Source organism: Hippoglossus hippoglossus, chromosome 1, assembly GCF_009819705.1.
Source record: "Hippoglossus hippoglossus isolate fHipHip1 chromosome 1, fHipHip1.pri, whole genome shotgun sequence".
In the NCBI taxonomy this organism is placed as follows: Eukaryota; Metazoa; Chordata; class Actinopteri; order Pleuronectiformes; family Pleuronectidae; genus Hippoglossus; species Hippoglossus hippoglossus.
The window spans coordinates 22,547,990-22,560,050 of record NC_047151.1 but is presented as its reverse complement, the minus strand read 5'-3'; the positions used below and the strand labels follow the sequence as shown (position 1 = coordinate 22,560,050).

At 44.3% G+C, this 12,061-nt stretch overlaps 1 protein-coding gene across 2 annotated transcripts in view; it reads right to left on the bottom strand.

Annotated features, from left to right (window-relative positions):
• The window catches only part of LOC117764914 (protein kinase C beta type), a 32,043-nt gene extending 23,658 nt beyond the window's left edge, over positions 1-8,385 (bottom strand). Inside the window, exons 1-2 of one of the 2 annotated variants that reach the window (XM_034591074.1) lie at positions 7,910-8,385; positions 6,470-6,501 (exon numbers count right to left, since the gene is read on the bottom strand). In XM_034591074.1, the coding sequence (XP_034446965.1) occupies positions 6,470-6,501; positions 7,910-8,073 (196 nt within the window). In that variant the 5' untranslated portion in view covers positions 8,074-8,385. The remainder of the gene's footprint in view (positions 1-6,469; positions 6,502-7,909) is intronic. The other variant, XM_034591080.1, reaches the window with a different exon arrangement.
• Positions 8,386-12,061: the final 3,676 nt, after the last annotated feature.

Sequence of the window (12,061 nt, the reverse complement as noted above, 5' to 3'; positions counted from 1 at the left end):
TGCTCCGCTCGAGTCATATCGTTCTCGACCGCAATTCAGAGGAACCGAGACGGAAACTAGGATACTCAGAGCGCACACGTACGCCAAGGTCCCTAAAAGTCCCCTTAGATCCAATCAAGCTGCACCGAATGGCACACACTCTGAATGTGCCTTTTTCATCAATATCCATGAATTCATCCCTGAGATATTGTCATAAACTCCTCTTACAATGTTTGTTGTTTGAGAAAGTGAAACCTGGATCTGCCCCTTTGACCAGATCCGCAAAGTAGCTTGTTTTTCCAGACACATTCTCCCCAGCCACGCTTTCCAGCTCTTCGGGATCCCAAGGCGTTACCAGATCAGATATGTAATCCCTTCAGCGAGTTCTTGACCTCCAACGAAAGGCACCTTGGAGGCATCCTGATTAGATCCCTGAACCATCTCATCTGTCCTCTGACGACGTGAAGGAGCAGCGCTTCTACTCCGAGCAAATCCCGGACGTCCAAACAGAAACGGAAAAAGGAAAGAAGCCTGGTACCAGCCACTCATATATGCAATCTTGTTTGTTTTGCTCAATTGCTATTCCCACATTACTGCTGACGCTGCACCGACACGCCTGTCCATCTTGCGCTGTATTGAAAATGCTTTTAATAAATCTTCATGAGAACAGCTCGAATGCAAATCATATTCATGATTGGATCAACGAGTTGCAATGCATGTCCTCGCCTTTGAGCATGTTCTCTCTATGAAGAGGAACAGAACGCACACAACTGGGAGGAGACCCCGGGGTAGACCCAGAACTCTGTGGAGGGATTATGTAATCGGTCGGTCCTGGGAGCAGCGGCGAGATCCCACCAGAGGAGCTGGAGAGCGTTGCTGAGGAGAGGGATGTCTGGATCCCGCCTCGACCCCGGATCAGCAGAATTAAATGGGTGGATGGAATCAGAGCTACGATTTGAAGTGAAGAGAGTTAAAGTGACTGGTTAACTGTCCATTATGTAACATGGGTCATTCAGTCCATCCTGACATTTCTCAGCCAGTAAATAGCTGTTAGTGAAAAATTTGTGTACGGCCAAAATTTGCCTGTTTATACAGGTAGAGCGAAAACAACTTATCACATTATATATTATTAGAGACCTGACACATTTGGGTAATTACAGATAACAACACCAGAGCCTGATCGATAGATCCTTTGCCAATAAACATCTGTTATCATTATCTACCTTTGTTTGCTGATATGAAAACTTTTATTTTACAGAACAACAAGCCTCAATTACATGTCTTTGTCATAAGGGTCTGCTTACGCCATTTTTGGAAAAGAAGATATAAACAGAATTAAAATTAAATCTTTTACTCTTAAAGTCCATGTCGGTTGGATTTTTAGGAGCTTTCTGTGTTTTACTCCAAATCTTTGTTAATTAAATAGCTTTGGATTTTTTGACAGTAGCTTTTTGAGTTAAGCTGCTTTTTGAGCTAAAAGAAAAATATAAAATATATGAATCTATGAGAAAAGTTATAAGAGTGTTTAAAAAAATAAACAAAGCAAAGTCCAAACACTGGTTCACGTCTGACATCGATCTGTTGTCATTTGAAAGGTGTGTTGAGTATTGAAGTCATTAAAGGACCTCGCTGAACAACAAGGACGGAACTGTGGACAGACGTTCTCTTTAAAGCTTCTTTTCTCCCGTCACTCTGTGGTTTGTGGACGGTGTCACTAACGTATCTTGTGATCAATACTTTGGACACGCTCGCCTGTCAAACAGTCAATAACAGAGATACTATTTCAACTGTACATCGATGATGTCAGCCGCAGCCTTGAGCCAATCAATGGCAGCGACACTCCAAGCGATAGAAATACACAGTTTTCTTTTAGTTACTGTTTGTTGGAATGATGCACAAAAGCAAGTCATTCATATTTCTCTTGAAAAGAATATTCATATGTTTGTTGAGGCCAGTGGAGCGTGACGTGAAAAGTCACTCTAGTCAACTTTTAGTTATGGAATTATACAATAAGAGAAACACATCTGCCTCATAAAAACAGTTCTGATGAGAAGATTTCTATATGGTCCTGACTGAAATATCTCAGCAACTAAAGGACTTTTCATCCAGCACCGTTATCAGGTTAAAAGTTTGCCAAGTGCTTTGGTTTATGACCAACTACTGCAAAACTATTGACATTCTCTTCATTTTGTGTTAATTTGCAATAAAAATAGAGTTGTTACGAAGAGGGTGAACTTAATAAACGTTACACCAGCTTAACTCTGTGAACATGAAGCACGATGAACTCAAAGCACTGCTGTGAATCTCTAGTGAGACTTTAGACTCTTATTGTTTCAAGTGTCTCCTTTCAAATAACATCCGGATGAGATTTTAAATACATTCCTTCTGACTAGGGCTGACCTGAATGCCTCAAAACCTTGACCTTTGCCATGGTAATCAACATCATAATCAATATTTCAAAGTAGTTTGTTCTCAGTATGAAAAAAGGGGATTTTGCTTTAAAACCTCCCGTCAAACTAGCCCACAGCCCATGGGATGTAATAACCGAATAGATCTGTAATCAGCATGTAACTGTCTTGGATCTCTTTTTGACAGGAAATGACAGGAAGTGAACTTCCTCTTTTTCCTGTTTGAACACCAAATATAAGAAAAGGAGAAGGCAGGAGACAATCAAGAAAATTCTTTACGTCCAGAAGAGGTATTCAAACACACCCACGGAGGAAAGCTCTGTCACACTGACACACTAAGTAAATAGTGTGTATCATTGAAGCACATAAACAAACACACATACACACAGTATCGTCCCCACAGGCCAGAACAAGTCTGCACCAGATGTCTGACATTCCTCCAGACCAACACAAGAGTGCTGGTGCTGCTGATGTGTGTGTGTGTGTGTGTGTGTGTGTGTGTGTGTGTGTGTGTGTGTGTGTGTGTGTGTGTGTGTGTGTGTGTGTGTGTGTGTGTGTGTGTGTGTGTGTGTGTGTGTGTGTGCCCACATCTACACCCTTCTTGTTCTCTTTAACACACCACAGTTCACTCACTGTTTCTTGTTTACAAATTGCATATTTCTGTCATATTTGGTCAAATAAATTCCACTGACTGAAAATTTAGGAACATTTCAAAGGACCCAAAGTTTAAGGTATCTAGGTTACATATAACCACGGCCTCCACACTTTTAGATGACTTTATTTCACTGTGTATCTTAACGTTAAGTTGAAACACACTCATCAAATCCTGTAAAAACACTGTCCAACCTAAATGCCTCCAGCTGTGGCATCTTATCGCTGCCTTCTTCTACAACACATTCAAATAAACCATAACAGTGGGATTGAAAACATATTCTTGACCTTGGACACAGTGATGCAGCTGAAAGCTCCACAATAGCTGCTGATGTAAGGTTGTTTTCGCCAAATGCTTCCTCCAAGGTCAAAAGGAAACTTCCAGTCTCAACATTTAAGCAAACGTGGACGAGAAGTCCTAAAATGCGGAACAGCTATAAAATCCCCCTCTGTGGACTTTCACAGAAACGTCTGTTACCAATAATTCTTAAAGAAAAGCAAGTGATAAGACTCAAGCTGTTTTTCTCTGTTTTCTAGATGTCGGTATAGTAATTTTCAGGTTAAAGTTTGTCGAGCATGTTTTGTCTTAAACTGCACTTTCAACACCATTTAAATGTCAAGTGTGAAAATTATAATAACTACACATTGTGATATGTATCAAACAGATATCAAAGCTGTTGAATCAAAAGTTAAGAATCAGTTACTTTTCATTCCTGTGTCATGTCAAGCATTTGGCCTGTTGCATGTCAAAAGATGTATTTTTTTTTAAATTCCAAACAATACAGTAAAACTTCTGGTCTTCTGACAAAACACTAATCAGTCAACTTCTTATCCACATAATTTCAGTTCACATATATTTTTTAAATCAACTTTGTACCACGTAGGAGAAGAAAGAAAAACAGCAGCTTATACTACTTTTATCCTATATGACTACTTTTATCCTACATCTAGCTACTTTTATATTGGATGACTTCTCCATCTTGATTTTTTTGTATATTAACAAATGAGGAAACATCCATTTGTTTTTTTATCTTCTCAACTTTATACTCTGGGTCCATTTATTTATACATTGCACTGCATCTGTATTACCTTGTTTTATGTCTATCTCATCTATCTCATGCACTCAGATTTACCTTGTTGTTCAAATCTGCTCTTCAAAAACTCAACTTGGCTACACATGTTACAAAACAGCTCTTCAGAAAGGTCAAACTAAGGATAAAATGCATCATTGTGAATACAGACATGTTTTTAAATGAACGGGACTCAAACTGCTCTTTACTAAACAATAAAGCTTTCCTTCATCCTGCACATCAACAGATTAGTCCGATTATCTGAGGTGAAGATTGCTCTGACCCATATTTGGAAATTACATAAGCGTCACTGTGAATACCAAACATCCCAGACAACCTTTTATCCTGTTCACAACGTCTGAAGTACTTCCTGTCCACTAATCACCAGCGATTCTATCAAGTTGGACTCATTTGCAGCCCATTCCTCACATTTCTCATCCAAACAACCAAACTTTTCAAACAAATGCAACCCTTCTCGTTGAGTTGTTAAACTGATGTCTTAACTTTGTTATATCACTTTTCTCAGCTTCAACTTCTTATCATTTTATCTCCAACTCTTCTCTTGAGAAGGGGAACAAATAAATGACGTTTAAGCCTTAGAGAGGCTGAAATCTGCAAATATTTGTTTATGTAGATATATTAGAATTCTGAATAAATATTTACTGTTCAAGGCAACCAGATGAAAACAAGAACACTAGATAGAGTCATCAAAATGAAATACTTTCATGTAGTTTAGATAAAACTCAATACACCAAATTTAGCCAAAAGTATTGGCAAGAATTGATCAGGTTGCATTGTGCAAATAGTTTTTGTCATCAATTAATTGCCTTGGCTATAAAACAAAAGAACAAAAATCAATATATTATAATATAAGACCAAAAAAACCACTGAGTTTTCCCACTTGAGAACCAAACTTCTGAAATGTTTGCTCGGAAAATAATCACATAATCGATTATAATTTTTTAGTAAATAAAGCAGTTGATTAATTGTGGCATTGCTACAAAATGTAATCTTAAATTCAAACATGACAGCTGGTTAAAATCAATCCATGAGATGTGGTTGAAAGCTCTGGAAAAAAGCCAGTAAGTGAACCTTGAGTTACAGATTTTTTATCAAATGTCACCAATATCCCTTCATTTTAACCTGAAATGACTATATTATTGCTTCCTGACATATTTTAGACATATCTACCTCCCATAGGAGCTTTGATCACTGCCTGATAACACAGCAAACAGCCCTCCGACCAGTAAATCTAAGAGTTATCAGTTAACTGTTGGAAACTAACCACGAAACCCGACCTGACAGCGGCTCGACCTGTGCACAGCTCGGATTGATCCGGGCTCTCTACACCTGCGTGTGCTCTGCATGATGTGTTACAGCTCAGGGCAACACACCACACACACTACTTCAGTACTGGAGACTGTGCACAAGAAAAGTGTTCGCTCTCTCTAAAAGCCCCTCAGTGCATTTCCTGTATCACTCCCCCCCCCGAGCTGCAAACAGGCCTGCAGCCCGCAGAATCAAGGGGAACTTCATCGTTTTACTGCTTATAAATAAATAAATAAATAACACAACCTCACACGCAATACTTCACACAACCCTTCACCATCAATGAAGTCTTACGCAAGAGCCCAATGTGGACCCTTGAGCAAATATTCTTCCTGGACCTCACACGGGTGGTCACACGCCAGAGGAGTTAAGGTGGGTGTCGGACATGCATTGGCGAGGAGGAGGAAGTGATACTACAAGCACGGCGACAGCATTTGCTGCAGTACTGTTAGCGTGCATGTGATGGAGGGGTGTCACTATGGTGCCGCAAAGGGAGCTGTTTATGAAACCATTTCGTGCAGTGGTCCGTGTCTAGACGCCCACCCACCCAGTTGCCACGACCAGCCGCCCACCCACAGACACACATCGCCACCCGCCCACGCACAAACTCAACCGTTTCACAAATCCAATCAGATGTCAGGCTGGAGAAAAAGCTCGAGGAGTCTAACTTCCTGCTCGGTCCTCCTCCCCTCGGCCAAAGCCAGACATCTCAGCTTTCACCTCTCCGCCGACTCTTCTACTCTTACATCCTCACACGGTCTCTCCTGCCTGAGCCCGTTCGAGTGTTCTCACTCTCATCACTGTTGGCAAGCATCTGCTTTGAGTTTGACACCTGCCTGCCAACAACAACAACACGCCGTCAACCAACGGGCCAACAGGTCACTCTCGACAGTGAGCAGACCTGCGGCCCTCAACACAACAAACACAACAAACACAACACACACACCAACACTTCTTCAGGGAGCGAACATCCGTCCGCACACCCACAGCCATATGCAGCAGCAGGATTTGTGAATAAGCTACTGCTCTTACCTTGGCACTGGAATCCCTGTTTCCCAAAGCCCCTGTGGAGAGAAGACAGGAAGGTGAGATTTGGGAGTGTAGGGGGATCAAAACATGACAGTAACTCGTGCACACTCGTGCACACAGTAACTCGTACAAAGTAGTTCCACAATTACGATTATTAATCAATCAATAAGTACCTCTGCCAGGGAGGTTATGTTTTCAACACCTGTCCATTTGTTTGTTTGGTTGCTTTGTTTGTTTGTGACCAAGATTACACAAAAATTACAAGACGGATTTCCACAAAACTTGGTGGAAGGTTGTGGTAAAGGTCAGGGAAGTACCAATCAAGTTTTGGTGCAGATCCGTGTCAGAGGGCAGATCCAGGCCTTTTTTCTTAATGGTTTATGTGCAATATATTTCACTGTACATAGTCCATACTGTCCATTCTGTATATAATAGTGTAGTATTCTATTTATATATTTTTTATATTTCCTTACACTTATAATAGGGCTCGGAGATTATTTCAAACTTTTAGCTCGATTACAATTACTGAAGGATTCTTTTATTAGCTTTACTAAATGTGAACTTACAAAAGTGAACTTTTGGGCCATGGCAGACATATAAGCTGTACTTCTAGATTCCCCTTTATTTGACTGAACTGAAAGTTTTATATAAACATATAGTAACATATACTCAATACATTGGCAAGTTGAGCATTTGAATAGCACCTGTTAACAACAAGGCAACTCAAAGTACTTAAGATAACACATTAAATGCATTAACAAAAAACAGAAGGCAATAAAGACACAAGTAGGATCTAAGAGAATAGAAGAAAAATCAAAAATGGCATAACTATCTCACAGTTGTGAAACATTTATAAACTGAAAACCCAACTATCCAGTTCACATTGACACGCGAGGAAAAATGCTCATATCTCCTGCGGGGCTGACACTTGAGAAGTGATTTGAAACACTTCAAATAATCAAACCCCTCAATGGACCGATCGATTAATCGACTGATCATTCCAGCCCAGGCACAGACACCCGATCCCACACATGGACGCACAGGTCCTCCCGCACCGCTGCAGCAGCAGCAGCGGGGCCCTGCGTGTCTCCAGCTGCATTCCTCCACCAGACCTCCACCAGACCTCCGCTGTCAGGGATGGGTGTCGGGTCGATGCGGTACCGCCGAGCTGCAGCCTCCGCTCTGCGGCTGCTGCTGCTCGGCGAGGCACCACCGGCACCGACGGGCCCACGGTGCTGTCGCATTGTGGAGGTCCGGGGGGGGGGGAGAGAGTGGCGCATCGCCGTGTTTTTGACAATGACAGTGGGTGAAGGACTGCGGTGTCTGGGAGGGAGAGAGGGAGCGAGGGGGGGGGGGGAGGCCGACCAGAGCCGCAGCAGCAAGTGAATCACCTGTGTCCTTACACACACACACACTCAGACAGACACTCAGACACACACTCACCAGATGAAGTCCGTGCAGTGGCTGCAGAACGTGGGCTGCTTGAAGAAGCGCGCGATGAACTTGTGGTTCTTCACCTCGTGCACGTTCTTCTGGCGGAGGGCTCCCTGGCGGGCGAAGCCGCGCGCGCTCTCCGGTGCCTCTCCGTCGCTGCTGGGGTCAGCCATCTTTAACGAGGAAGCGGCGGCGGCGGCGGCCCGAGAGGAACGAACGAGGGGTGACGGGAGCTGACGATGGAGGCAGCGGCGGAGAGCGAGTCTCGGTGCAGGTGCCTCCTCCTCCTCCTCCTCCTGCTCCTCCTCTCCGCCCCTCTGGCCGCCTCAGTGTCGCTCGTGCTCTCGGTGTGTTTTCGGGGCTGCGTCCACAGCTCGCGCTGCTGCTGCTGCTTCTACCGGCGGGTCCCCGAGCCGCGCGCTGCAGCCTCCCTGTTACCACCACTGCTCTGTGGGGGTGTGTGTGTGTGTCTCCGTGTCTGTGTGTGTGTCTCTCTCTCTCTCTCTCTCTCTCTCTCTCTCTCTGTCTGTGTGTGTGTGTCTCTCTCTCTCTCTCTGTGTCTGTGTGTGTGTGTCTCTCTCTCTCTCTCTCTGTGTCTGTGTGTGTGTCTCTCTCTCTCTCTCTCTCTGTCTCTCTCTGTGTGTGTGTGTGTGTGTCTCTGTCCCTGTCTCTCTTCCTCTATCCCTCTCTCTGTCCCTGTCTCTCTTCCTCTATCGCTCTCTCTCTCACTGTCTGTCTCTCTCACTCTCTCTGTTTCCCTGTCTCTCTTCCTCTCCCCCTCTCCCCCTCTCTCTCTCTCTCTATCTGTGTCCCTGTCTCTCTCGCTTTCTCTCTCTCTCTCTCTTCCTCTATCTCTCTCTCTCTCTGTGTGTCTCTCTCTCTGTGTGTTTGTGTCTCTGTCCCTGTCTCTCTTCCTCTATCCCTCTCTCTCTCCCTCTCTGTCCCTGTCTCTCTTCCTCTATCTCTCTCTCTCTCTCCCTCTCTGTCCCTGTCTCTCTTCCTCTATCTCTCTCTCTCTCTCTCTCACTGTCTGTCTCTCTCACTCTCTCTGTTTCCCTGTCTCTCTTCCTCTCCCCCCCCCTCTCTCTCTCTCTCTCTATCTGTGTCTCTCTCTCTCTCTCTCTCTCTCTCTCTCTCTCTCTCTCTCTCTGTGAGTGTGTATGTCTCAGTCTTGATTGCCAACACTTTACACAGAAACACAAGTCAAACCAAAAGTAATGCATACCTCCATGAAGCGCACACACACACACACACACACACACACACACACACACACACACAAAGGTTTGCCCAGCTCTTTACACCCTAACCAAAATGTTCCCCTTGACCTTCACCAGTTCCAGTTGATACCTAACCCAAACCTTGACCTAACCACAATTCACATTTTGCCCCCAATCGTAAACCAACCTCAGAAAACCAGTGAATTGCCTCATCAGGCCCGAGCCCTGGTCCCTTATAAGATCTGCTGGTCCTGACAAGGTCAGTGTTCCTGCCGGAGACGGGCCTGGACTCAACGTGTCCTCCCAGCCCCATGTCCATCAGAGCAGATATTTCAGCCCAACATGACATTTCATATATGTGAGCCACAGCATGAGAGCAGTAATCAATACTCATCATCAACTCCATAGCCGCATGTCAGCGAGGGTCAGTGTGGCCCCCTGTGCACACCGACAACACACTGCAAACACACTGACAACACACTGACAACACACTGACAACACATTGCAAACACACCGACAACACACTGCAAACACACTGACAACACACTGCAAACACACTGACAACACACTGCAAACACACTGCAAACACACTGCAAACACACTGACAACACACTGCAAACACACCGACAACACACTGCAAACACACTGACAACACACTGCAAACACTGACAACACACTGCAAACACACTGCAAACACACTGACAACACACTGCAAACACACTGACAACACACTGACAACACACTGCAAACACACTGACAACACACTGCAAACACACTGACAACACACTGCAAACACACTGACAACACACTGCAAACACACTGACAACACACTGCAAACACACTGACAACACACTGCAAACACACTGCAAACACACTGACAACACACTGACAACACACTGCAAACACACTGACAACACACTGCAAACACACTGACAACACACTGCAAACACACTGACAACACACTGCAAACACACTGACAACACACTGACAACACACTGCAAACACACTGACAACACACTGCAAACACACTGACAACACACTGCAAACACACTGCAAACACACTGACAACACACTGACAACACACTGCAAACACACTGACAACACACTGACAACACACTGCAAACACACTGACAACACACTGCAAACACACTGACAACACACTGACAACACACTGCAAACACACTGACAACACACTGCAAACACACTGACAACACACTGACAACACACTGCAAACACACTGACAACACACTGCAAACACACTGACAACACACTGCAAACACACTGCAATCACACTGACAACACACTGCAAACACACTGCAAACACACTGACAACACACTGCAAACACACTGACAACACACTGCAAACACACTGACAACACACTGACAACACACTGCAAACACACTGACAACACACTGCAAACACACTGCAAACACACTGACAACACACTGCAAACACACTGACAACACACTGCAAACACACTGACAACACACTGACAACACACTGCAAACACACTGCAAACACACTGCAAACACACTGACAACACACTGACAACACACTGCAAACACACTGACAACACACTGCAAACACACTGACAACACACTGACAACACACTGCAAACACACTGACAACACACTGCAAACACACTGACAACACACTGACAACACACTGCAAACACACTGACAACACACTGCAAACACACTGACAACACACTGCAAACACACTGACAACACACTGACAACACACTGCAAACACACTGACAACACACTGCAAACACACTGACAACACACTGCAAACACACTGACAACACACTGACAACACACTGCAAACACACTGACAACACACTGCAAACACACTGACAACACACTGACAACACACTGACAACACACTGACAACACACTGCAAACACACTGACAACACACTGACAACACACTGACAACACACTGACAACACTGCAAACACACTGACAACACACTGCAAACACACTGACAACACACTGCAAACACACTGACAACACACTGACAACACACTGCAAACACACTGACAACACACTGACAACACACTGCAAACACACTGACAACACACCGACCACACTGCAAACACACTGACAACACACTCACAACACACTGCAAACACACTGACAACACACTGCAAACACACCGACCACACTGCAAACACACTGACAACACACCGACCACACTGCAAACACACTGACAACACACTGCAAACACACTGACAACACACTGACAACACACTGCAAACACACTGACAACACACCGACCACACTGCAAACACACTGACAACACACTCACAACACACTGCAAACACACTGACAACACACTGCAAACACACTGACAACACACTGCAAACACACCGACCACACTGCAAACACACTGACAACACACCGACCACACTGCAAACACACTGACAACACACTCACAACACACTGCAACACACTACACACAAACGGCCCCAGATATCCAGGACTTGAGATTTGAGGGATTTCACACCTCTCACCTCGACTGTGAGCCAGGTCCGGTGTCTCAGCTGTGTAATGCTGGTGCTTGGTGTTGGGACTGATGAAGTAGTAGCAAGAAAAATCCGAGCGGTCTTGAGTTGAGTAAATCATGCAGCTATACCTACATGAGAGGTGGTTACTTTTCAACACTACTAATTCAAGACATTTCACACATTTCCTTATTTTGCTTTTTTATTCAAAAGGGTTGTGAGGGTCGGATCCAGGACCGAAGGAGTTGTGAACTGTTAAGATTGTAAAAACCACTTGAGACACATTTGTGATATTTAAATTTCTCATTAAAGTCGACCTCACTGGTTCATTGTTTTAGAGCGGCTGCCTTCAGATTTCCTTCGAGATACCGTTCATTATACAGAGTGTGTTGTGGGATTGTATGATCAATTACTCATCGCTGCAAAGGATCACTG